The sequence below is a fragment of the Vulpes vulpes genome, chromosome 3 (genome assembly GCF_048418805.1).
Source record: "Vulpes vulpes isolate BD-2025 chromosome 3, VulVul3, whole genome shotgun sequence".
Taxonomy (NCBI): domain Eukaryota; kingdom Metazoa; phylum Chordata; class Mammalia; order Carnivora; family Canidae; genus Vulpes; species Vulpes vulpes.
The window spans coordinates 80700748-80728433 of NC_132782.1; the positions used below are offsets into that span (position 1 = coordinate 80700748).

Genomic DNA, 27686 nt, shown 5'->3' on the forward strand with positions numbered 1-27686 from the left:
TAAAGATGTCTATGTATATACAATGGAATATTACTCAGCCATTAGAAACAACCAATACCCACCATTTGCTTCGACGTGGATGGAACTGGAGGGTATTATGCTGAGTGAAATAAGTAAGTCAATTGGAGGACAAACATTATATGGGCTCATTCATTTGGGGAATATAAAAATTAGTTAAAGGGAATAAAGGGAAAGGAGAGAAAATGAGTTAAAGTATCAGTGAGGGTGACAAAACATGAGTGACACCTAACTCTGGGAAATGAACAAGGGGTAGTGGAAAGGGAGTTGGGCCAGGGGTTGGGGTGACTGGGTGATGGGCACTGAGGGGGGCACTTGGCAGGATGAGCACTGCCCTGGGTGTTATGCTAAATGTTGGCAAATTGAACTCCAATAAAAAAAAATTAAAAAAATAAATCTGGTTCCTTTTAAGGCAGTTCAAGAGCAGCAGGGACAGAAAATGCAGAGGAACCAGGCCAATGGTCTGTCTAAACCTATCTCCAGAACATTAATAGTGGGCTCAAACTTTTATGAAAATGAACTTATTTACTTAGGTGCTTATTTGGGCAAAGATGTGCCCTCCTCTCTTAATTCAGTTACTTACGGATGAGATGCAGGTATGAAGATGCCTTCTATGAGATTTAGTATTGTACAAACACTATGGACCAAGGGAATAGGTGCCTGTCGAGAGGCACAGGGGGACAGAGAAGACAGGGTCCTGGGATCGAGTTCCACGTCAGGTATCCCACAGGGAGCCTGCTTCTCCCTCTGCCTGTCTCTCATGAATAAATAAAGCAGGAAAACCTTGGTATCGTTTCTAACCATCACTGGCTCTTAAAATAACTTTTTTTTTAAAAAGGACATTGTAGAAGGTGTTTCTGAAGACTTTTTTTAAAAAGACTTATTAAAAAAAATAATAAATAAAAAGACTTATTTACTCATGAGAGAGAGAGAGAGAGAGAGAGAGAGAGAGAGAGAGACAGGCAGAGGACTAAGCAGATTTCTCACAGGAGCCCGATGTGGGACTCGATCCCAGATCCCAGGATCACAACCGGAGCCGAAGGCAGCCGCCGAACCACACTGAGCCACCCAGGCATCCCTCTTAAAATAATTTCATGACTCCTCTAAGTTGCAAAAGCAAGACACTTTTCTCACTGCAGGTGAAGGATACTCTATGAAACTCAGCCATCACCTCCCAACTTTAAAACTGTGAAATTCCACATGAGGGCAGGTAAAAAGAACTCAAAAATAAGGACAAGCATTAAATATTACGTAAGGTTTTCTTTTATTTAAAAGATCATTCACAAAATACCATATCCATAGATTTACTTTCTGTCATATAGCTGAATGTGTTAAGTGTTTGGAATTCCATTCTTACGTTTTAAAAGTCAACTGGATGGCCCAGAAGTTTAGATGATTTTGTTTTGTTCTTAATCTTTTCCACATTGAAGATGTAAGTAGGTCATCTGAAAGCATCAGGTTTGATTACAACCACATAATGCATGTCTTTCTTAAGTTAAGTATTGGTGTCACACAAATGGTTCTTATTTCAGAAGCAGAGGTGGCAGGGGGAAAGGAAGGAGGGGGAGAGAGTTCTGTAATTGCTGAGACCTTGGGACAAAGACACGGTAAGAGAAGCCGAGGCAGCCAGCTGGTGACGAGCACTGCCGCAGCCCAGTGTGCCGCCCAGGCTGGACTACCCAGTGGCCCCTGGTCACCGGGGTCTCTTCCCCAGGCTCTAGCTGCTGGCAGGCCCCAAGCTGCTCCCAAGGGGAGGAGCAGGGCTCAGTGCTACGGAACTGGAAGTTGTTCACATACAGGTGTGTTCCAGCTCAAAGGCAAAGGCCCAGCACACTGCCGGGCCCCTGGCCAAGTGCCGAACACAGTGTGTGTGGGATCAAGAAACTTTGTCCCAAAGAGGAGACTCAGTGACACCCACCTACCAGCTATCTGAAGGTTCTGGACAGTTCTGCATAGTAGAATCCTCAATTCATTAAGTGAAACAATAAAGTGCCAGATTTTAGGCCCATTTTCATTATAAAACTCAGGGAAGGTGGGAAGCACAGTATCTCACTGTTACACCGGGGGACAGACAAATTCAAGGGAGAGAGGTGGGACCCACGCACGGCGGGGATCTGAGGAGGGGCAGTGCAGCCCTGGCACAGCTCTGCCACGGCCACCCATCAGTGCCCCCACAGCACCCTGGCCAGCAGGAGGGATAGCAGATGGAGGTTCTGTGCCTAGCCGGCCAGGGGCATGTCTACTACTGCCAGGGAGGAGGGGAGCAGCCTGGGACACTGGCGGGTGTGAACACAGCAATGTGCTCAGCTGGCCTGATCCAAGTTCCTCACCGACACTCCACACCCCTATCCCCTTCTTTTGGTTCCATGTTTGAATTGAGAGCCTCTTCTGCTTGAAAAATCCGTTCTGAGCAGGAGTAACAGAGACAGGGCTGCTTATAAATAGGAATAGGAAGGAATTTGCAAGGATCAACAGGTATTTTACTCTTGTTTTGAAAACAAGGTGCCATAAATTCTGTATGTTGATCACAGCAGAATAAAGATGCTACCCAATTTGTGATTTCTTTCCTGTTTTTTTTTTTCCTCTTCATCTTTTCCCCCTCCCCATGGAAGCCACAGCAATACAGAACTCTACATGCAGGTTAGAAGAGAAGCGCTGAGAAAAATCAAAGAAACACCTGGGTCTGGCCACTGCTCTAAAGTAAAGAGAGAAAGCAAAGGAGAAAAATGGAGCAGCACCTCCATCCAGAGAACGCCCATGGGTGGCTGCTTTGTCCCTCAGGAGACACTCATGTACTGGAAAGAAACAAGAAGCAGGAAGGAGAAAAGACAGAAGGAAAAGGCGAAAGGAATGGCAGAAAAAAAAAAAAGCACGAAACAGGCACTAGATAGGTTCAGCAAAGCCAAGAATGTACTAAAAACCACTTGTTAACTGCTGACATGCGCTCACAAGCTGTGTTTCCGTTGTAAGAAAGGAGGACAAAGGTCAGGCGCAGGAATGGTGGCTGCAGGACTGCCAGCCCAAGGGGCTGGCCAGGCTGTGGTCTCGAGCTAACTCCCCCACACCCCATTCCCTCCCAACCACAAGCTCATTCTTGCTCCTTGTGAACGACTTCCTCTCTGGGCCTGGCTCCCCCGAAGATAGCAGAGTTGGGATTGGCTACTTGATTGAGGGGCGTTGCAACTGTTCGAGGCTTCAGCTGGAGCCGTGGCCTCTGTGCTCTTTCCTCTGTGGGAGAAAAACCAACGATGGTTTATAAAGAATGGACCACCTTCCCCATCCAGGCAAAATGACCAAATGGAGGGCAGCCCCTACAACCCAGCCCGCTTTCTAACCAACATGCCAGCCTGGAAGATCTACCCTATCCCCAAACCTTCTATTATGAGGTAAGAAGGTAAGCTTACTATTTAAGACTAAGAAGTGTTCCACAGAGGCCACTGTCCATGGCCTAAGAAGCCATGTGTGTGCGGGGGTACAGCCAGAGTACCAGGACAAGACACCCTCTGCTGACAAAGTAGTGCCATACCTTCTGTTGGTTCTCTGAAGTCCATATTGGAACCTCGAAGGGGAGGGCCATCTCTGAACCGACTCCCCATTGGGGGGCCTGTTCGCCGGTCACCTGGGCGACTCCCTCCCCTGCCTCCTAAGAAGTCATCCCTGAAGCCTAAAGAAGGAAGAGGACACTGGATTACTTTTTAAGCTTCTGTCTCAAAGCTGACAGTGCAGCTGGTATAGATGGCTTGATTAGAAATTCAGTCTGTCCGACATCAGAAATTTTTGCAAAATAAAGTGTACTGAAAGGAGTCCAATGTGAACATGTTGGGTAATTTTCAATTATAATGTATTTTTAACAGTTTTTAGGTTAAAAAAAAAAAAGTTGTTTAAACCTTAGCTTGCAGGAAAAGTGGGAGGAAAATCACCTAAGACTATCATCTAATAAGGCTTACAATAAAATAAAAATCCTCAAAGCCCATTTTATTCTGTCTTCTAATATAAACCTCTAATTATTAAAGACAAACCCGGAGTTTAAACACGCCGCCACCTCTGGGCAACACCTCATCATCTGTTTTTCTGCTGTGTGTCAGGTGCAGATCATTCTAAAAGTTAAGCACCTGTGCTGTAAACAAAAGTAGTTATGGAGCTCGACTCACTCCCAATATATGCCACCTCTTCCAGAGGAAGTGCTTCTCTTTGTTCCCAGGGTCTCTGCTAAAATAGTTACCAAAGTAAGCTATGCCTCATTATGAGTGCTAAGAGTATTATGATGCTCGTGTGTAGATGATTTTCCCCATAGGTTTTAAGAAGCCTAAGTTTTCTTTCATTTTTAATTTTTTTTTAAAGATTATTTATTTATTCATGAGACACACATACACAGAGAAGCAGAGACAGGCAGAGGGAGAAGCAGGCTCTATGCTGGAAGCCCGAAGTGGGACTCGATCCTGGGATCCAGGATCACGCCCTGGGCCAAAAGCAGGTGCTTAACTGCTGAGCCACCCAGGTGTCCCTCTTTAAAAAAAAAAAAAAAAGATTTTGAGGGGATCCCTGGGTGGCTCAGTGGTTTAGCACCTGCCTCTGGCCCAGGGCACGATCCTGGAGTCCCGGGATGGAGTCCCAGGATCGGGTCCTGCGTTGGGCTCCCGGCATGGAGCCTGCTTCTCCCTCTGCCTGTGTCTCTGCCTCTCTCTCTCTCTCTCCCTCCCCCACGTCTACCATGAACAAATAAATAATCTTTAAAAAAATTAAATAAAAAGATTTTGAGAGGGGGAGAATGAGAGAGAGCACAAATGGGGGTGGGGGGAGAGGGAGAAGCAGATTTTCCACAGAGCAGAGAGCCCGATGCAGGGCTCAATCCCAGGACCCCAAGATGATCATGACCCCAACTGGAGGCATACACTCCAACCGACTGAGCCCCCCAGGGGTCCTGAAGCTTTTTTCTTTAGCTTCCTTTTTACTGAAAGACTTTCATTTAGAGGGGGTCTGAGCTAATTAATTATTAGCCTTTTAACAGTATAGACCATTGAAGTTAGAGTTCACATTCGGTCAAAACTTTGACAAAAATGTAATCAAACAAACGAGCCTACTCCCTCTCAGCCCTCAAAGGGCTACTTTCACTCTAAGGATGGTGCCATTGCTCAAAGCTTCTGAGGAACGTAACTCTATTTAGAATCCTGAGGGAATGCCTGGGTGGCTCAGTGGTTGAGCGTCTGCCTTCAGCCCAGGGTGTGATCCTGGAGTTCCAGGATCGAGTCCCACATCAGGCTCCCTGCATGGAGCCTGCTTTTCCCTCTGCCTATGTCTCTGCCTCTTTCTGTGTCTCTCATGCATTAAAAAAAAAAAAATAAAAAATAAAAAATAAAAATCCTGAGCTCGAGGAATATTCTAGATGTGGTCTTATCCCCATTACTTGTAGATTTCATATTTGCCAATAGGTCTACTTGCTAGCATTTGAATGCGACCCTAAAACCAATACTTTTGGCACTTCTGCTTTTCTAGACATGCATAGAGCGGTGGAAGATGGGAGCTGCCTGAAATGCACATTTTACAGGTGAGGTCAAATGAAGCAACCCTCGGCCTTCTTGCTCAGACCATAAACAAATGTCTTTTCAATCTATTCAGTGCCAGGTTTCTGCTCTTTTGTGCTTTTCCTCGGAACAGAGCGCCAAAGAGTTGTCTGGTATAAGTGCAAGAAGGTGGTCTTGTGCCTCACAGAGAAAGTACGAGTTAGGTAAGCTCCATTCGGGCAGAGTTCTAGTGCTGCTGGCCATGAGTTCATGGTCAGGTGAATCAACAGTATATATGAACTAAGGTGTCTTTAAACAGAAATCCATACAAGAAGGTATGCACTGCGTGGCTGACAAAAATGTTATGACCAGAGATTCTCAGGAATCCGACCTTGTTGTCTCCCCAGGAGCAATGGTTTGGTGTCTGGTCATCAGGTGTTCCCAGTACTTTTAAACTTAACTCCCTTGGATACGGAGAATGATTCTGTTTGCAAGGGTGTTATTTTTCTGTTCTTTAAGGGTGGCCAAGGAATTTGGGAAGAGATCAAGTTACGTTGTATCTGGTATGTTGTATCAGAAAAAGAGCTGGACAACATCAATTTTTAACAAAACAAGTAATGAAAACAATTTCAAAAACATTCAGGCCAAGAGGAGCACTGAGTTGGGGAAAATACACTAGGATGCGCAGAGTCAGATAGAAGATTCTTTACAGAATCTTTTGAATCAGAGCTCACACTGTTTATTAAATAAGCTTGCTTGGTTTCAAACATTTAACCTGACATATCCCCCCCCCCCCAATAAACTGGGAAGCATATCTTCCCACGTGAACATGGAAGTCACTTCCCCTGCGCACATAATTCTTGCTACCAGTGTGTACCAGTAAGGTAAGGTCACATTCACACTGACAAGGCAGATAAAAGACAACTGCTGCTTTGTCCAGGTGGCAGGAGACAGTCTAATGGAGGAAAAATACCCAGTGCATGTTAAGAGCAAATAACAGCCCCATTCCCAAACTGCTTATGATAGGAGCAGGGGAAGATGACGAGGGAAAAGCAAGGCATGACATTTGCCAGTATCTTTTAATTAAGTCTAAAGATGGGACACCTGGGTGGCTCGCAGTTGAGCATCTGCCTTTGGCTCAGGGCATCCCAGAACGCCAGGATCAAGTCTTGCATTGGGCTCCCTATGGGGAGCCTACTTCTCCCTCGGCCTCTGCCTCTCTCTTTCTGTGTCTCTCATGAACAAATACATAAAATCTTTAAAAAAACAAAACAAAACAAAGTCTGAAGACAGATTTTTGGGAGGCACACTCCTCATGAGAATCTTCTTCTTTTTTTTTTTTTTTTTTTTTTACACAATGAGCATGTATCATCTTAAAAACAGTATCATTCTGGGACACCTGGGTGGCTCAGTAGTTGAGCATCTGCCTTCAGCTCAGGGCGTGATCCTGGACTCTTGGGATAGAGTCCCACATTGGGTTCCCTGTACAGAGCCTGCTTTTCCCTTTGCCTGTGTCTCTCTGCCTCTCTCATGAATAAGTAAAATCTTAAGAAAAAAACAAAGCATCATTCTTTAAAGAACAGAAAAGATCTATTTTCACAAATAACACATATAGGCATTACTCCATGTGGGCACTTTGGGTTTCAGATACCCCCCAAATACTGCAGTTGACGCTGAAACTGGCGGGTGTTGAGGAGGCCTCTGGCTGTGTTCTCTGTTCCAGAAGAGTACAAGCCCAAGCTAAGGCAGCAGGTCCTTAGGTAACCTCCACATATCCAGAGCCACAGCTTGTGTATTCCTCCAGTCCCAGGAATTCAAAACCAGCAGGTTCAAGACCACTATTCATCAGGCCACTAAGGGCTGCACCTGGACTGACTGAGAAGACATTTGTTGCATGTTTCAATCAGAGACTAGCTTATACATAAAATTACAGGTTTACTGGATCATACTGTACTTTTATGAATAAGCTCATTTCTGATTGGCTAGAGGACTTTTAGGAATTAAGTTATTCAACAGATATAAGCAGTCATCTGTTTAGCTAGATTAGTGCTGAAAGGAATTTTTAATAATTCTGATCTACAACAGCTTGTCCTACTTCTTCCAATACTTACCAAATACTTTATGCTGAATTTGGTTTGAATTGGGGGGGGGGGGGGGATGATAGAGTGGTTGGGGGCGCTGATGGCACCATCTTATATAGTGGGGAGTGCAGAGAAGAAAACATTTGTTTTTCATTTTTTTTTTTACCTTTCTGTTACAACTGATATTTTTATTGCATATGTGAATTACTTTTATTAAAAAAAAAAAAAAAAAGAGATTAAAAAATGTCTAAACATTTTTTTAGGAGACCGACCCTTCAATGCAGAGGCCTGACACGCAAACTGATCTCCTATGTTAAGACAGGGAGGCACCGGACAGCGTGCCTTGGTAGGTTAAGAAAAGGAACAGTCAAGTGGATCATGTCCACCATGAAGGGATGGGAGTTCCATGCCCTTCAAGGAAAAAACCCTGGTCACCAGGATTTCAACCATGCAAGAGGGAGCCACCAAGAACTAAAGTGACGAAGCTTTCTGTAAGCTTCCAAAACCTCCACGCTATTTCTAGAAGTAGCAGAACTTCTATTTGTACCATGCACCCTAGTGCTGCCAAGGGGATTCCTGAGACAAAGGCCTAGATGATAACTGTAGGCCAAGGCAAGGTAAGAGAAGATGGAGGATCAGTCTACCCTGCCCAGTGGGGAACCTCTCAAGTCCTACTCCAAACACTCAGGTTCTAATAGAGGCTTGGTGCATGCCTGGGGACCTTTTGGGAAAGTTTCATCTGTGGAATGAGCTAATGGAGCGGTCCGGCCGGGCGGGCTACTCACAACAAACGTACAACAGCAGCAAGGCCACTGAAAAAGGTTAAGTGGCAATATTTTAAATGCTGATACCGGAATTGAAGTCATCCCGGGAATCCCATCCACCTCTAGATTCTCCAGGGCCACCCATTCCTGAGGATACACAAGAAAGATAAAGTTGAGGTTGTACCATTACCTTGCTGCACAAACATGGAAAAATTCAGTGGGAAGATGGACAACTCATGTGATGAGAAGTTCACCAGAATTATAAGAGTTCTTGCTGCCAACAGAAAAAAACCCTGAAAAACCAAAAAACCCAAACAACAAACCAAAAAACCCTCCAGGCTTGCAGAAGCACCATTCATTCTCAAGATTTTTACATGTGTTTAAAAACTCACAAAAACCTATCAGGCCTATAGATAGTTCTACTGGTAACCTTCAAGAGTTGTAATCATTGGGCTACAGCAAGTTTATGTTCAATTTTAGAAGAACCAATCACCTCTGTCATCTGGTCCACCTTTCCTGAATCCAAAGCCACCTTTATCTTGTTTTCTGCCTTCTGCAATGTCCACACGAAGTGACCGATCACCCAACAGCTAATGATAAGGGGAAAATAGTGTAAGTATTGGCAGGAAAAAAACATCTCAACTTCTAACATGACACAGAAAACCTGAAGATACTTACTGCACCATCGTATGTCAAGGCTTCCTTAAGGGAATCCACCTCATCAAATTCTACATAGCAGAATCCTGTAAGAGAAACAAACCCCAATTTCCTCAAGGAATTCTAGGTGAAGACATGGTGGGATTCCTGTCGGTTCCATTTCCCAACTCTTGTATCTAGGGGACACTGGACTAGAAGAGCCTAAAAGTGAGATTGCACTTTCTGATAAATACAAAATACCTGACTGGCATTCCTCCCTCTCAATTATATTCTGTCAGAAAGAGCCAAAAAGGCATTGAGATATTTGGCAGCTCCGTTTTTACAGGTTTCTTTTTATGAATTTTAACCATAATATTCAAACCTTTCCTGAGTCATTGAAGAGCTGTCAGGACTGACTTTTGAGTAACTTTAATATAACCCAACTGGGGCTTAAAGACAGATTTCACATTCAATACCAAACATGCTTTAGAGGAATAGGCTGAAAGTGCCTACTACTACTTAGTACTCAGGTAGTTGGTATAAAATCTGCTTTATAAAACTAAGAAATGTACCCTCAGTAACAAGGGCATCCTCTTTGGGATGCCAGTTAAAAGATAGATGGCCTAGGTCCAAACATGTGTTACCCACAATCTGTGTCCCTGATGCCAGATTCTGACACAGGCCTGGGAGCACATTCCCAGGCAGAGGAAACCACACCTTCTCTTACCTCCAACCTTTGCATTAGCTTCTCCCTGTACCTCCAACACACTTTCCATGGTCCGTCCTTGCCACCTGGTGTCTAAATCCAGGTTAAGCATCCCCGCTGCCCCAATACGCTCACACTGCACCCCATGCAACACCCTTCCACCCTGTATATCCCCATCCTGTGTGATGATTACACTTCACCTTCAAAGCCCACTAGACCTCAAGTGCTCTGTAGGCTTGGGTCCAAACTTGTTCTGCTCACCATCTGCTCATTAACTACTTAAAGAACGCACTGCTTAGCTGGAGAGTCTCCACCTTCCCCGCAAGTGGATTCAATGTCTGGAGTACTTGAGGAAACCACTTTGCAAGTTCAAAGAGGCCACAAAAGCCCACTCACCCATCTCACCCTTCCTGAGTTGCTGAAACTGAGGATGACCCTCCAGTAGACAAACTAAAACTTGCTTCTACTGACTCAGCCCGAAGGCTGGCCTCCCCCACCCATTTCCCCTGAAGCCAGGCACTCCTGGTATCCCTAGGAGGGATACTGGCTGGGGCTTACTTTCACAATACGAATGGATACATTTGTTTTCATTGTTTGGGCACTTAAAACAAGGCTTCAGGTTCTAAAGCCAAAAAAACTTTCAAAATGATAAAAGTACCACCTATCTGCAAAACTATTCAGAGGAGTGAAACTTCCACTTCTCATACCACTCCTCACCTTTCCCAAACACACATGCTCCAAAGCCACAAATGCAGAGTGACAATATTTATTAGGTTTTCTTTTTATTCCACACAAATACCTAGATTACAGGAAAACTATAAAGAAATATGCAAGGAGTCGGGCCAAGGTGAAATGCACCTGCAAAGTCCTCAGTTTTATCTGTTCATTCCCCTCTCAGGGAACTCCCTTACTGGTGAGACAAGATAGCTAGGTCAGGCAAAAAGATTTACTGAGTCATATATATACTGTGTATTTCTACAAACCAGATCATGTGTAGACATTTCTTCCCCAAGTAGAACTGAAAGACTATGAGTTAAAAGCCTGTTTATTTCAGCTACAACAGGCAAATATTTAGAACACTTTCGTAACTGGAGCTCTCTGGTTCCCTAACATTTTGGTTTCAATGCTCCCTCTACATTGGTACAAAGAAGACCCCCAAACTCACCTTTAAATTTGTCTGTGTCTTTGTCTCTGACTAGCCGCACACTCCTTATGCTGAGATCCTTAAAGATAGCATCTATGTCGCCCTGAACTGTATTAAAAGGTAGATTTCCTACATACGCTGTGTAGGGGGGCTCTGTGGGCAGCTCCTTCTGGCTGCGGGAACCATGGCCACCAGCACTGCCGCGGGACCTGGAGGGGAAACAGACAGGATTCAAGTCTACTTGCCTCAGAGCAGGAACGATGAAATGGTCTTCCACTCAGCCACACCACCCATGTGAATCATTCCACTTGAAGACACAATAACACCTTGAAATTATCAAGTCTTCCAAACTATCATTCCTGACCAGGGTGCCTAGGTTTTGGTGACAGAAAGGTCCACTGAAACACAATCTATATAAATATTCATTTCCCTGGAAATTCAAAGCCAAGTAGGACATGCCCTCCTTGCAAAACTGGTTACATTCTATTTACTTAGATTCAGTACCTGCAAAATACTTGTATCCTAAAACCTTAGAAAACACCCTCCTTCTTCACACATGATCATCCTAATACATGTGGAAATGGACTGTCCAGAGTTAGCACTGTATTCAGAAAGGATTTGTAAAGCTACTGAAGTTTAACCCATTCGTAACACACCTGCTTCTTGCTACTGTCAGACTGTGGATAATACAAATGCTCGAATAAAAATTTTAGATTTTATACAGCAAGTACTATGTACATACTACCTTCCACCACTGCCCATGCACACTTCACCGGTCCTCAAATGCGTATTACCTAATCCACTTAATCCTCAATAGCAACCTCCCCTGTAATAAGTGGTTATGTGTCTATGGTTATGAGGCTCAAAAATGGCAAAAGCAGGACAGACCCTGACTCTACCACATCTCAACTTGTACAGGTTCTGGTTTGAACCCCAGCTGTCACCAACTCACTCTACCCTATGAGTTACTCAACTTCTCTAAGCTTTATTTATTTGTAAAATTGGCTTAATATTAATACAGAGCTTGAGTTACTGAGAAATAACAAATATAAGGCCCCTAAACACTGACTGAAGCACAGTACACACAGGGAAGTGACATTATCATCATCACACCTATAACTCAAGGTTCACAATGTTTTATAGATAATTAAGAAATAAACTGGGGCCAATACACATTTGTCAGAATCCACAGAATGTGTATACCAACAGTGAACCCTAATGTAAAATATGGACTCTGGGTGATGACAATGTCAGTGTAGGTTCACGGACTGTAACAAATGTACTGCTCTGCTGTGGGGTGTTGACAGCAGGGCCATCTGTGGCCGTGTGTGTGTGTGTGTGTGTGTGTGTGTGATGGCAGGCAAATATGGGAATTGCATTTTCTCTTTTTTCTCCAAAGACTGACTGATTTGAGAGAGCAAATGAGATCTAGTGAGTGGGGGTGAGGGGCAGAGGGAGAGAGAGAAGAGAAGCAGACTTCACACACGACTTGATCTTATGACCCTGAGATCATGACCTGTGGGGAAACCAAGAGTTGGAGACTCAAGTGACAGAGCTATGCAGGCACCCTTAGGAACTGGTATTATCTGATCAATTTTGCTGTGAACTTAAAATTGCTTTAAAAAATAAAACATGGGGCACCTGGGTGGCTCAGTAGTTCAGTGTCTGCCTTTGGCTCAGGTCATGATTCCAGGGTCCTGGGATCGAGTCCCGCATCAGGTACCCTGCAGGGAGCCTGCTTCTCCCTCTGCCTGTCTCTGCTTCTCTCTGTGTCTCTCATGAATAAATTAGAACAAATTAGAACAAATGATTGGGGAGGGGAGCTCTTCTTTATATCAACAAGAATGTCAACTAATAAATGTAAAAGGAATCATGTCCATAGAAAACCAGTACTCTTGGGGTGCCTGGGCAGCTCAGTTTGTTAAGCTTCTGACTTCGGCTCAGGTCGTGATCTCAGGGTTCTGGGATGGAGCCCCTAGTTGTGAAATCTGCTTGTCCCTCACCCTCTGCGTCCTCTTCTTGTGCTCTCAAAAAAATTAAAAAAAAAAAAAAAAAAAAAAAAAAAGGAAGATGGGAAAAAAAGAAAATCACTACTTGTTTCCACCAAAACAGCAGTGGTTGATTCAGGCAAGTCTCATCAATGGACATCAAAACCACCAATATAAAATGTACCTGGCCATCACCATGTTAACTGCTAACTGACAAACTTTTACACTGTGCCTTCTATTTTGGCACAGATTCTTCAAATATGTCAAAAATCGTGAAAAACAAAAAAGGCAGGGGGATCAATGAAACATGACAACTAATGCTACTTATCATCTTTGATCCTGGAACAAACAGCTATAAAAGAAAAAAAAACAGATGGAGAAATTAGAATATGGCATGAACAGATATCACTGCATCAATGTTTAATTTCTGGGGAGTGGTAACTGGTACTGTGGTCAGAATGGCCCTGTTCTCAGGAGAGACCCAGAGGGTTCAGCATAAAGGACATGTGCAGGTACATATAAAGATAGGGCAGCCCCGGTGGCGCAGCAGTTTAGCGCCGCCTGCAGCCCAGGGCGTGATCCTGGAGACCCTGGATCAAGTCCCACATCAGGCTCTCTGTATGATGCCTGCTTCTCCCTCTGCTGTGTCTCTGCCTCGCTCTCTCTGTCTCTATGAATAAATAAAAAAAAAAATCTTAAAAAAAAAAAAAAGATAAGGCAAATGTGAACCTTGTGACTCTAACAGTGTCCACTCTATCATTCTTTCAACTTCACTGTGGATTTGAAAATGTTCCCAATATTTGCGGAACATGAGAGGAAAAAAAATTCAAAAGAGGGAAGTGGGGTTTCTTTTTATGGAGACACGTAAAACTCATTTTAAATAAGTCTCCTCACAACAAAGATCTGCTCAAAGTTACCCTTTATGCAGGGCAAGCATCAATACAAGTCACAGAAAGTAATTTGGTTTTTTTTTTTTTTTAGTAATTTAGTTTTTTAATCCCATTTTGCTAGAAATATCATGAAAGAGATTCCCCATCTTTCCTGAGGTAATATTCTTTTTTTTAAAACTCCTGATTTTTTTTTTTAAAGATTTTTTTTTTTTTTAATTCATTCATAGAGACAGGCAGAGAGAAGCAGGCTCCAAGCAGGGGACCTGATGCAGAACTCGATCCCGGGTCTCCAGGATCACGCCCTGGACCGAAGGTAGGGCTAAACCACTGAGCCATCCGGGCCGCCCCCTGAGGTAACATTCTGTAAGACATGTTTTTAGCCGAAAAACCAAATCATGACGTAATTCTTGACTAAAAAAAATTTGTTTTAAAGATTTTATTTATTTATTCATGAGAGACAAACAGAGAGAGGCAGAGACACAGGCAGAGGGAGGAGCAGGCTCCATGCAGGGAGCCCGATGTGGGGCTCGATCCCAGGACCCTGGGATCACACCCTGAGCCTAAGGCAGACACTCAACTGCTGAGCCACCCAGGCATCCCCCAAAAAAATTTTTTTGAAGCTTTTATTTATTGGGGATGCCTGAGTGGCTCAGCAGTTGAGCATCTGCCTTTGGCTCACAGCATGATCCCAAGGTCCTGGGATTGAGTCCCACCCACATCAGGCTCCCTGCATGGAGCCTGCTTCTTCCTCTGCCTATGTCTCTGCCTCTCTGTTTCTCATGAATAAACAAAACCTTTAAATAAAAAAAAATTATTTATTATGAGACAGAGAAAGAAAGAGGCAGAGACACAGAGGGGAGAAGGAGGCTCCATGCAGGGAGTCTGATGTGGGACTCCATCCTAGGACTCTAGGATCACGCCCTGGGCCGGAAGGCAGATGCTTAACCGCTGAGCCACCCAGGCGTCCCCTTGACTAAAATTTTTTAAGTTTAGTGACTCAGAATTCCACCTCTTGCAGATAAGAAATCCTATGTTTTGTTTTCAAGTGGACTGCATTCCACTTGCTCCCACTCCCCAGCCCTGCCCCACTGAGTTTAGTAAATTGACTTCGATACTCTATGCAACACCATTGTTCTTATCTTGATAACCTTAAACTATTTTATAAAGATTTACTTATTTATTAGAGAGAGTGCGTGAGCATGCACAGGCAAGCAGGGCGGGCGGGGGGGGGATCTCTAGCAAATTGCTTGCTGAGCAAGGAGCCTGCCATGGGGCTCAATCCCATGACCCTGAGATCATGGGCTGAGCTGAAATCAAGAGTCAGTCATTTAACCTACTAAGACATCCAGGCACCCCTAAACGTTAAAATATTTTCAATAAGATACTCTTTGAGATGGAATACTGATTATGTAAGATACAGTATAAGCATAAGCATTTGGAAAACTGTCAAAACACAAGATGAATTAACAATTCTAACAACTTTAAATTCACGTATTCAATATTTACTAAACATCTGGTGGAACAGTCCTCTGCCCTCAAGCAGCTCACAAGTGAGTAGCACATATAAAACACGAATAACTATGAGCATGCACACATACATGTTTGTGTATATATGTACACACACACATATGGCAAAGAGCTGCAATGATTTTTTTTTTTAAATCTAAGGTAAAGGTTAAGGATGGAGAGCTGACAAATCCAGCAGGTGTACATCTATGAATCAGGAATATGGAGGGCTTGCTTAAAGAGCACATCAAACATTTACACGAGAACTTCTGGAGGATGCTAGATGCAAGCCCAGGAAGGCTGAGGTCAGGGAGCCAGGTGAGCCTTGATAAGGACTGCTTCCCCACGGGGTAAGGGTGCTAATTAGATGACAGGGCGCTAGAAGAATGCAATAGGTAAGAAGCCAGCCCGGGCTTTGGGAAGATGGAAGAATCTCATTTCAGGCAAGCAGTATTTTAAAAAAGCTAGAGATGTGGGAACAGCTAACCCAGCCCATTAACCTGCTCATTTCACCTGAGTCTCACAAAATAGCTGGTGGCTGACAATTCCAGACCTTTCCCAAGAGTCACCGCAGTCATCCTAAATACCACCTGATCTGATGTAGTCAGTTCTACCGGACTTAAGTGTGTTTTAGCTTTTCAGTGAGTAGTTCACTGAAGAGGTGGGGGCAGTCAGTGCAGTGGGACCAGGGCCCCCTCCCTAGATTCCAAATTTACTGGCTCCAAAAGTTACAAAGTTAGAAGTGGAAAGTGGAAGTCACCAGTGTGCCAGCAACTTGAGAACGAAGAGTGGGGGAGACACACCAGAGAGTACACATACAAGTCATAAAATGTTACATCCTGTTAGCAGTCCACCAAAAAATCCCCAATGCCAGGAAATCCTGAGCTGAAAGTCCTAAGATAACTGTGACATTAAAGTTTACGCGGACTATCCCCTAATTGAACAAGCTACGTTACACAAAAGCACTTTCTAGAACAGGTTAAAAATGACAGGGAGAGAAGACTCATTTGACACCTTAGCCCTGTGTAGGATTGCTTCCAAATTACCCTCTGTGCCTCAGTTTTCTTGTCTGTGACTACGCAAATACTTCAAAACTTTATTTTATAAAGTTTAAAACTGATCATAAAACCACCTCATAGATCTTGACTGCTTTATAAAAGTTTAATAACAATTCCAAAATGTTACAGGGAAGTCTAAACACGCTCAAGGTCACCTGCAGAAACAGATGAACAAGGCAGCAGGCCACTGTGGTGCCCCCGCCAATTTTCAAAACAACATATACGAGTTTTAAGGTCATAAATTACATCCTTAGTAACTAAGGAAATCTAACTTTCAACTCAAAGTATGACCAAAATCCTTGAGAGACAAATCACTTTTCTTCACTCAAATTAACTAAATATATGCAGTATCTATGAAGGACAGAACAGGCACAGAGGGCTCACATCTCAGAATCAGTCCCTGCCCTTAAGGAGCAGATAATTCAACTGAAGAGGTCTCCTCTAGAAAGGAGAAACCACATCCCAAACAAAGGGCGCAGACAACCCAAAAGACTGTAACAGGAAGGGGTTTCTGCAGGGTGGAGCCGCCAGGAACCAAGATTTCACCCCACTCCGCATTCCCACACACACAGGGAAACACCGAACTCCTAAGCAGACAGTAACTGCGAAAACACAGACCAGAAGGAGGAAAGGAGCCTGGAGGAGACGGCTGTAAGAAACAAGAGGAGGGGATCCCTGGTTGGCTCAGCGGTTTAGCACCTGCCTTTGGCCCAGGGCGCGATCCTGGAGTCCTGGGATCGAGTCCCACATAGGGACTCCCGGCATGGAGTCTGCTTCTTCCTCTGCCTGTGTCTCTGCCTCTCTCCGTGTCTATCATAAATAAATAATCATAAGTAAATAAATATCTTTAATAAAAATAAATAAATAAATAAATAAATAAATGAATGAATGAATGAATGAATGAATGAATGAAACAAGAAGAGAGGGACGCCTGGGTGGCTCAGCGGTTGGGTGTCTGCCTTTGGCCCAGGGCATGATCCTGGAGACATGGGATCCAGTCCTATGTTGGGCTCCCTGCAGGGAGTCTGCTTCTCTCTTGGCCTGTGTCTCTGCTCCCCCCCACCTCTTTTTCTCATGAATAAATAAATAAATCTTAGAAAAAAAACCAAAAAAACAAAAAAAGCAAGAGGAGAGAGAATTCGGACTGGGATTAGTGGATTCAAGAGAAAAAGTGCCCCAGACTTACTTCCCAAGAATAAAAGATAAGGAAAAAGGAAGGACTCATGATAAACTATTTTCTGAGAAAGGACTTTATGAAGATTTCTAGGTGCCATCAGAAACTACACAGAATTTAAGCCCTGTTGCTGCCACTGAAAATTCAAGACCAATGCCAAGATATCCAGTACAGAGTATTAACCTTTCTCTGGTATTTGCAACATCAGGTGTTCTCCTATCCCCTCTAGGTTAGGGACACAGTATCATCAGGGCTGATCAACAAATCTCTTTCATGTGCCATCCAGAAATGCTTACTAGCATAGATTATATTGACATGTAGCATCACGCTGGATCCTATATAAAAATCACAAGCCTGGGTGGCTCAATCGGCTAAGAGCCCGACTTGATCTCAGCTCTAGTCTCGATCTCAGAGTCTTGAGTTCCAGCCCCTCGCTGGGCTTAAAAACAAACGAACAAAAACAACAGAAGACTGCCTTTGTAAGATTAAAATGCAAGTAAGCAACAAAGCCCACTGAACATGCTTAAAATGAAAAAAATTAAAAAGTAATGGTCATAACGCGCAACTTATTTGGTTTCTAGAAAATAAGCAAAAAAGGTTTAACTCATAAATATCAAGCCCTCATCTCATACATACTGATTTATCTTACTACTAACATATTATTAAACACTGATTAAAATCACTGAACCTGGGACACCTGGGTAGCTCAGCAGTTGAACATCTACCTTCAGCTCAGGGTGTGATCCCAGGTCTGGGTATCAAGTCCCACATCGAGCTCCTGCGGGGAGCCTGCTTTTCCCTCTGCCTAGGTCTCTGCCTCTCTCTCTCATGAATAAATAAAATCTTAAAAAAAAAAAAAAATCACTGAACTCGTATCAATAAATTTCAACTAAAGTTCAGTTTATTCAGATTTCCTTAGTTTTTACCCTAACACCCTTTTTCTGTTCCAGGAGCCAAAGATCCACATGACATTTCAGTTGTAGCTTACGTTTTTTGAAAACCAGCCCCACACTGCTTGGTTTAAAAGCATTTCCAAGTAGATTTCCCTCTGCTAAATGTATGCAGTCTCCAAGGCCCCTAATCAGCATTCACAGTTAGGCCCCTACAGGATGGGCATGAAAGCCCCCAATGTTTCTGATCAACCCTGAGGTGGGGCAGGATCAATGGCGGAATTTTTCATAAGCCCTATTTCAGGGAGCTCTTTTCTGCTGTGAATGATTTCTTCATAAACCAATCTCATCTGTAGGATTAAAAAGAAACCTGGCAGGACATGCAAAGTAGTTCTAAGGCAAGAATTCAGTCTTCAGAATTATTACAGTCCCTGGTACTTAGCAGTGGTAGAAGGAATGAAGACCTTAGGATCACAAACAACTTCTACTAATATGGGTATTTTATTTGGAAAAAAATGTAAAATGTAAGAGAGGGTGACGTGTATTTAGATGACCTCTCCAATTAGGTCCTTCAGTGTTTTTCCAAAAAATTTTTGGCTGTGATCAACATCATGACTACAAACACATACACATATCTACCTGACTGCATATGAACAAGTAACAAAAAGCTTGCCCAAAAGTAAGACTATAAACTCACAATATAACACACTAGTCTCTTATTCTATTTCACCATTTAAAAAGCTCATCAGGACCCCTAAAATAAATTGATTTCATCATCTACCAACAAGACAGGCAGTTTGAAAGCCTTGTTATAGGAGAACAGCAAACCCAAGGGGGACTTCTGATTTACATGGTCTTTCAAAAAATCTTTCTTACTAGGCAAAAGGGCATTTACCACAATGTACTAAAATTTTGGACTCCCATGCATTAATGAAAGCAAACAAATGGGTTATTAATTCAGTAATTTCACATGGTGCAATTGGTCATTCAATCCAAAGTTCCAAATTTTTCAGAGGAAATAAAAACTTAAACCTAAAGCTGTTTATTGGTCCTCAGAGTACTGCCACAAAAAACATCTGTCTTGGGGATCCCTGGGTGGCGCAGCGGTTTGGCGCCTGCCTTTGGCCCAGGGCGAGATCCTGGAGACCCGGGATCAAATCCCACATCGGGCTCCCGGTGCATGGAGCCTGCTTCTCCCTCTGCCTGTGTCTCTGCCTCTCTCTCTCTCTCTCTGTGACTATCATAAATAAATAAAAATTAAAAAAAAAAAAAAAACCCAAAAAAAACACAAAAATCACAAAACCTTGTTACTTGTATTTAAACGGGTATGTATTAAGATGAATATTCAGTATTTACTAATAATTGTTTTTGCTGACAAAATCTAACTTCTAGCTACCTTCCACATGGTAGTTACAAGAATTAACTGCTTTATTTTTAAGATTTTGTTTATTTAAGAGAGAAAGAGCAAGCGCGCTCACACACAGGGAGAAGCAGACTCCTCACTGAGTGGAGGGCCCCATGTGGGGCTCAATCCCAGAACCCAGAAACCATGATCCAAGCTGAAGGCAGATGCTTAACCGACTGAGCCACCCAGGCGCTCTGGATTAAATACTTTAAAAGTACCTGGAAAAAAGCTACACACACACCCTGACTTAACAACAACCACCAAGAAAGAGAGGGGGAATCTTATCAGGAGACTTAGTGGACACATGGAACAAATGCCATGTGCAAACTCTGGTCCTGATTCAAACAAATCAGTTGTACATCAAACTGTATGAGCTATTTAGAGAAGTAAAAATATTTACGGGGAAGTTTTTGGATATAATATTGTGGTCACATTTTTTTAGGTCTGTACCTTTGAAACACATACTAAAGTACTTCCAGATGAAATGAAATGTGACATCTAAGATGTGCTTTAAAATAATCCAGTAGCATGTGGGAGGAAGGTGGCACAAGAAGGTACAGATGAAATAAACGTGGTCACTTTATTTTTTTTTTAAGATTTATTTATTTATTCATGATAGACATAGAGAGAGAGAGAGAGAGAGGCAGAGACACAGGCAGAGGGAGAAGCAGGCTCCATGCAGGGAGCCCGACGTGGGACTCGATCCCGGGACTCCAGGACCACGCCCTGGGCCAAAGGCAGGTGCTAAACCGCTGAGACACCCAGGGACCCCAACGTGGTCACTTTAAAAAGTGGGTCATGGGCACATGAGGTGGGTCATTATAGGAGACTCTACTTTTCTGCTTTAATTTTTCTGTAATCAATTTTTTTGCAGATTCAAATAGGTCAACTAAATGAAATAATCTTTGAGGTAACTGTGCAAAACTGAACATGAACTGGGTAATAGAAAAACAGGTGGTTAGAAAGAAACCCTTGATCAGTTTGAAACACATACTCAAGTAAGTATTAAAAATATCTTAAGACAGATGACAGGATAGCTGCGATTGGCTTTAAAATATTCTATCCCTTCCCCACAATGAGGAAGACAGGCGCAAAGAACAGTAAAAACATTTAAGTTAATGAATGGATATGAGTGAAGAGTTGCTTAATGGGTCTGTTTGGGAACAATCAAAAAGTTCTGGAAACAGACAGTGGCGGCAACAACACAAGATGGTGAGTGTCACTGTGGGCATAAGCTGTACACTCAGAAATGGTCAGGGGATACCTGGGTGGCTCAGTTGGCTGAGAGTCACACTCAATTTGGGTTCCAGTCATGATTTCAGGGTTGTTAGATGGAGCCTCTTATTGAAATGTGCTCAGTGAGTCTGCTCACTTCCCACCCCCCCTCCCCGCTCATGTGTACTCTCTAAAATAAATTAAAAATCTAAAAGAAAAAAAGAAGAAATGGTCAAAGTGGTAAATTTTATGTATATATTTTACCACTCACACCACACAAAACTTGAAAAAGAAAAATGAACCCGGGGAACGGCCACGTGGGTTCAATATACTAGTCTCTGTTTATGTATGAAAATGTTTATTTTTATTTTAAAGATTTTATTTATTCATGAGAGAAAGAGCAAGGAAGAAGAGTACACAAGCAGAGAGAGGGCCAGAGGAAGAGGCAGACTTCCCACCGAGTCCAGAGCCTGAGGCAGGGCTTGATTCCAGAACCCCAGGATCATGACCTGAGCAGAAGGCAGACGCTTAATCGACTGAGCACCTCAGATTTATTTTTAAATGTCACATAAAACGAGCAACTGCTAAATTCTGGTATAATCTAGACCACGCGGATGTTCCTCCATTAAAGAAGTTATCTAGCTCAAAGAGCAATCCTTCTTATTTTCAGACAGTCTGTAAAAGTCCAGTAACGTGTACTTCCTTTGGTTCTAGCTCTGCCTTCCAGAGTCACCTCTCCGCATTGAACAGTTCCTCACAGTCCTACTAGTGGCTGTATCCTGTGACCTGCACTGGTCTTGCACTTGACCCTAGCATAAACCAAGGCAGGGGCACCCAAACCATACTATCACTCATGCTTCATTACACAGTATTTACAAAGAGAGAAAGAAGCCAGTGAGCTTCAAAAGAAAAAAACAAAAAACAAAAAACAATGTCCTTGACCAAGCAGTAAAAATGATTAGTTTTATTAAATCTTGACCCACTTTTTATTATCCCATGTTTCAAAATAGGGGCAAAACACTTCTGCGGCTTACAGAAATGTGATGGTCTTATCTCCAGGAAAACACTCATGCAAGTGAGTTACAAGCTGAAGTGAGGTATTCTTTTCATGGAACACCATTTTCACCTGAAGAACTGACAAACTATGGTTATGCAGACTTAGGTATTAGGCAGACATTTTCTTTTCTTTAAAATGCAGACTGGGCTTTTAAACAAAAAATAAAATTTTAGAAAATTTGTATCCATCAACATAAGCTTGACAGCCTCACTGTACCTGAAATGTTTCTGATAAAATCAATGGTGATGTTAACAAACAAGAGTTTTGATGCTGTATGATAAAATAAAATGTGCCAATATTTGAAGACTTCCAGAACTCAATAATAACCAACCCATTATGTTACAAGATCATGCACTAGTAAAGAATCCATTTGAAATATGTACCCTGTCCCCCATAGGTACTGTGTACCCTATACTGGAATACAAGGCTCAACTGGAGGTGCCATGTTTTCAATGAGGTATCAACATCCTGGAGCATATCCAGAGGACCCCATCAAGAACATTTTAGAAAACATGACATGGGGGGGGGGGGGAATCCCTGGGTGGCTCAGCGGTTTGGCACCTGCCTTTGGCCCGGGGCGCAATCCTGGGGTCCAGGGATTGGGTCCCGTGTTGGGCTCCTGGCATGGAGCCTGCTTCTCCCTCCTCTGGTGTCTCTGCCTCTCTCTCTCTCTCTCTCTTTGTGTGTGTGTGTGTCTATCGTGAATAAATAAATGGGTAAATCTTAAAAAAGAAAGAAGAAAGAAGAAAAGAGAGAAAGAGAGAGAAGAGAGAGAAGAAAGAGAAGAAAGAAAGAAAGAAAGAAAGAAAAGAAAAGAAAAGAAAAGGAAAGAAAAGAAAAGAAAAGAAAGAAAAGAGAAAAGAAAAGAAAAGAAAAGAAAAGAAAAGAAAAAAGAAAAGAAAAGAAAAGAAAAGAAAAGAAAAGAAAGAAATCATGACATGGGGAAAAAACTTCAAAGAACCAAGGACATCCAATTAAAAAAGACAACTTAGGTATTACTGTTACGTTCTATCAAAATCAAGCAATCACTTATTTAGTGGCCTGAGTATGCAGGACTAACCAGCTGTACAAATGAAGTAGAGGCTTGGCATGCTCTCCTGCCCAACACTCCCTTCTATTTCTAGAGGAAGCTGGAAACTGGAAGATGGGAGACTGATCTAGGACTGCCCCCCCACCCCCACCATTGTTCCACATGTTCCAAGTTTCTGGGAAGACTACTTGAAGTTGCATAATGTCCTCCCAGAACACTAAAGGTTAATTTCAAATAGAAACATGCAAAGATAGTTTTTAGAAATTTCAGAAGCATTTACATTAAATGTTCCAAGCACAATTATAACAAACCAGTAATGTACAAGAACAAATTACTCAACTAGCATTCATTTACAACATAGTACTCTACTTGTAAAATGCTTTATACCCATAAACTGAATAAATTTCTCTTACCTGGCTTTAGAAATATTGCCAAGAAAGTGAAAACTCACTCGCTAACTCAACAGAACTTTTCCCACTCTTACTGATGCAAGGGAAATATTTCAAGAACCAACATATTATATAAATCAAGATCCACAAATTATTAAGTGTAATGGACACTGTGCTGCATGTTTGAGACATCTCACTGAATACTCTCAATAGCCTTATAGAGGAATTTCTATTTTACATGGTGGGGGGGGAATGAAGCTCAGAGAGGTAAAGAAACTTGTTCCAGGTCACACAGCTAATACATGAATCAAGGCTCAGGTGACACTGGACCTCTGTCCAGTCTGCCTGATTCCAATCCAAAGCTAGGCCTTTTCCCCAAACTGTGTCAGAGGCTCTTGTTTTGTAAAACCAAGTATCTGTGATAACACTTTTTCATAGAAGATAATGATTTGGAATCAAGAAGTGGGAATTAGGGAGTGGAGAGGACAATAATAACAATAACCCTAAACCACATATCACTTGGTAGGCAAACTGGATTTTAAAATAAGCTTTTTTAAAAAAGATTTATTTATTTATTTATTTATTTATTTATTTATTCATTCATTCATTCATTCATTCATTCATTCAGTCATGTGAGAGAGAGAGAGAGAGAGAGAGAGGCAGAGACACAGGAGGAGGGAGAAGCAGGCTCCATGCCAGGAGCGTGATGCGGGACTCGATCCCAGGACTCCAGGATTGCACCCTGGGCCAAAGCCAGGTGCTAGACCGCTGAGCCACCCAGGGATCCCCTAAAATAAGCTTTTCAATACTTGTATGAATTCTACGTGATCAGTGCAAATAGCTACTGTTTTTATACAGTTTTCTTTCCCCTTTTCAGTCTTAAAATATGCTTAGAAATTGAGACAGAGATGCGAAGCCTAAGTCTTAGAAGACTCAAAAGTTAGAATTCCAATTGCCCCTCCTCAACTGGAACTTAAAAATACTTCAATGTGTAGTTTTACCAGTTTTTAGTAGGTACCATTTTCAGCAATCTCAATTCTTGTTACCTCCAAGTTCCAATCTGATTCTCAGAATTGACAGTTTTAGGTGGAGCACTCAAAAGCATGTTGTAGTTAGAAATGTAAAAAACAAAACAAAACACTGTTACTGTCCAGTTTATTGCCAAATGAAAAATTAAAACCAGGAAAGAAAATTTAGCAACCTGCAGAACAAAATAACACTCCAGATCTAGTACAATTAACTAGATAATATGGAATTCTGATTTGACTTGTTCTGGGGCAACAATGCAGTCCCTAGGGTCTCTCTTTGGCTACCAGGGTCATGCCTCTGTAGATTGAGAAAATAAACCAGTTGCTTAACACTGCTTACTGACAACAGCACTGGTCACTACATACAACTACAAAATAAACTAGCACGGAATGTATAATCATTAAAACCAAATTTTTAGATTATGATTGCATTTCAAACCTGCTATTCCTTTCGTCTATGACCCAAGTGGCTTAGAGTTGAGATCTCTTAGCTAAGGTGTTTTAGACTAGAGGGAAGGTCTTTTGGTACAAAAATACCAAACACAGCAATGCAAGACTGGCTTTCCAGAAGTGACAATATTCCAAAATGCCTAAGCACAGTGTCTCAGCATAAGCAAACAACACTTAGACATTTGTTGATGGGAAACATAATTCATCTAACAGTAGATATTATCACTAAAGGTTATCAACTAGCCTACCATCTTGCTAAGTTTCAGAGAAACCACTAACTGATAACTCCAGATATGATGAAATTTTTTTTAAAAGATTTATTTTTATTTATGATAGTCACAGAGAGAGAGAGGCAGAGACACAGGCAGAGGAAGAAGCAGGCTCCATGCACCGGGAGCCGGACATGGGACTCGATCCCGGATCTCCAGGATCGCGCCCTGGGCCAAAGGCAGGCGCTAAACCACTGCGCCACCCAGGGATCCCAGATCTGATGAAATTAAAATTAACATGGACTCTGGGATAGGAAGCTTTGGCCCAGACCACACCATTGCATGTGCGGTACTCTGTGGAGTTTCTGGATCCACTCCAGACAGTCTACACAAACACACAAATTCACCAATAGGTTTTAGAACAGAACTACTTTTAGGAGTCTGAGTCCTATTTCCCACATAGCTTTTACACGGATTTGAAGTCAAATGGAAAACTCCAACAAGGTCAGATACAGAAGATTTTTAACAGTAAAGTGACTTTTTATCAGAAAGCTTAGGAGATGCAGAGTGACTAGCTATTTTCTCACACCGGTTTTTGGATTACATCTGGACACAACTAACATTTATCTGCCTTCTGATGTTTGAAACGAAGAGCATCTTGACCACTTGGTATTGTTCAAGGCATCCCAACTGTCAAAATGTGACATCCACTACAAGTGTGACTCAAACACCTCAAGTCACCAGAACAGGGGCAAATCTGTCAAAAGGCAGAATAAGGAAAAAAACAAAAACCCAACCCCAAACCCCAGATTCAGTATAACTTATTGTAGTCCCAAACCAACTAAAACTCCTTGAATCTGCCTTAAATCAAACTACTCGTGTAAGAGTTTTCCTGGGCACTCCCAAATGTTTCTTGAAACTGGGGGGTAAAAAAAAAAAAAAAAAGAAAGAAAGAAAGAAAAGAATCCTGGTTATTAAATTTCAACATGGCTTAAGTGCAAATTTGGTGTCTAGAAACCTACCCCAAAGGCAATACTTTTACGTGTCATCCAACATCTATTCCTTTTTTATTAGCAAATAAAATATTCTTTGAAATAACAGGTGGCTCCACCTTCCCCAACTTCCACGTTCTAGCGCCATTAATATTAGGAGCATTCCCGCACCCAAACAAGCCTTTGTTTGAGCCGGTCCCAAACCTAGGTATTAAAAGGTCATTCTTCACCAAACAAAGTTACTTTTGGGATAGCAACCCAGGAGACTGGACACCTCAGTAGGTACCATTGTAGTGTTATCCTGGCAAAGTAATCCTTTCTGTTAGAGTACACAATGGCCAAGTGTGTCCTTGACTAACAGCAAGACGTTTATAGCCCGTCTCCTAAATTCCGTGTGAGGGAACTTGTATTAAACACACACACACACACACCCAGTGCGGATGCCTGCTATTAAACACCGTAAGCTTCTTATTCATTAGTCAAGAATTGCTCTTTTAAATGAGGGGTCTCGATTATGGACAGGCTGTATATAACCGAAGTCGCGCGCGGTTCCTTCTCCGGGTCGGAAGGAGAAACGACGGAGAAATAAAAAATTTTCTGCCTGCAAGTACGTAGCACCTGTCAATAAGGCACGGTGCTCCCAAGACGCACTGAAATTAAATTAAAAAAAAAAAAAAGCTATTATGTATTTTCTTTTGCTTGGTGTCCCCCTCTCCCGGCGTGGATCGGACCATTGCCGGGCTCGAGCCGCCAAATCCCTGCCTCACACGTAAGGGCAGGGACTGACGCCCCGGTCGCCCTCCCGACCTTAGCGCGGGAGCCCGCAGGGCAGACGGACCACCGGCGGCCGGAACCGGGCCGGGCCCCCACTCCGCCCGGCAGCAGATGCTCGCACTGGCCCTGCCGTACTGGGGGCTGGGAGCGGGAGCGGGAGCGGGAGCGGGAGGAGCGCGTCTTCCCCGGCGCTCAGCGCCGCCGCGGCCTGGCCTTGCGGCCGAGGCGGCGCCGAGACGACGCGGCGGCGGCGGGAGACACAGGGACCGGCCTGCGCCGCGAGCAGGACGCGGGGGACACTAACCGCCGCCGCCCCCTCCCCGAGCGCGCCATTTCCAGGCCCCGGCCCTCCGGGCGCCTCTCCCAGGCCTCCGCGGGCCCGGCCGGGCCCCCTGCCGCCCGCCGCCCCAGGTGAGCGCGGGAAGGCCGCCGCCCCCGCCCCCGCCCGCCCCCCGCGCCCGGCCGGGGCCCGCGCCCCGCCGCCTCACCCTCTGCCGCCGCCGAAGCTGCTGTAGGCCCGATCGTCGTAGGTATCGAAGTCCGCCATTTGCCGTCTCCGCTCCGAGAGGAACCAGGGTGAGCGAGGAAGGACCCCGCAATATAACTCCCCCCGCCCCGCCGCCGGGGCTGTCCGCCGCGCCGCCTGATCGCAAATCGCACGCACGCACGCGCGCGCGCGCGCACGTACGCCGCGCCGCGCCCGGCCTGGGCCGACGGGCCGCTGCTGGCCCCGCGCGCTCTGCGGCCCACGTGGTGCGGCGGGGCGGGGGCGGGGGCCGGG

General features: G+C 43.6%; 1 protein-coding gene across 2 annotated transcripts; it reads right to left on the reverse strand.

Moving 5' to 3' along the window:
• Nucleotides 1–1263: 1263 nt before the first annotated feature.
• On the reverse strand, nt 1264–27659 carry EIF4H (eukaryotic translation initiation factor 4H). 2 transcript variants are annotated; one of them, XM_072752858.1, is made up of 7 exons: nt 27394–27606; nt 10872–11059; nt 9043–9107; nt 8858–8954; nt 8452–8511; nt 3545–3682; nt 1264–3246 (listed from the first exon to the last, which is right to left on the reverse strand). In XM_072752858.1, exons 1-7 carry the CDS (start codon nt 27450–27452, stop codon nt 3107–3109), a joined length of 747 nt encoding a protein of 248 aa, XP_072608959.1. In that variant the 5' UTR covers nt 27453–27606; the 3' UTR covers nt 1264–3106. The 2 variants fall into 2 exon arrangements, with proteins under 2 accessions (XP_072608959.1, XP_072608960.1); XM_072752859.1 differs by lacking the exon at nt 8452–8511 and having other exon boundaries at nt 27394–27659.
• Between the last annotated feature and the right edge of the window lie 27 nt (nt 27660–27686).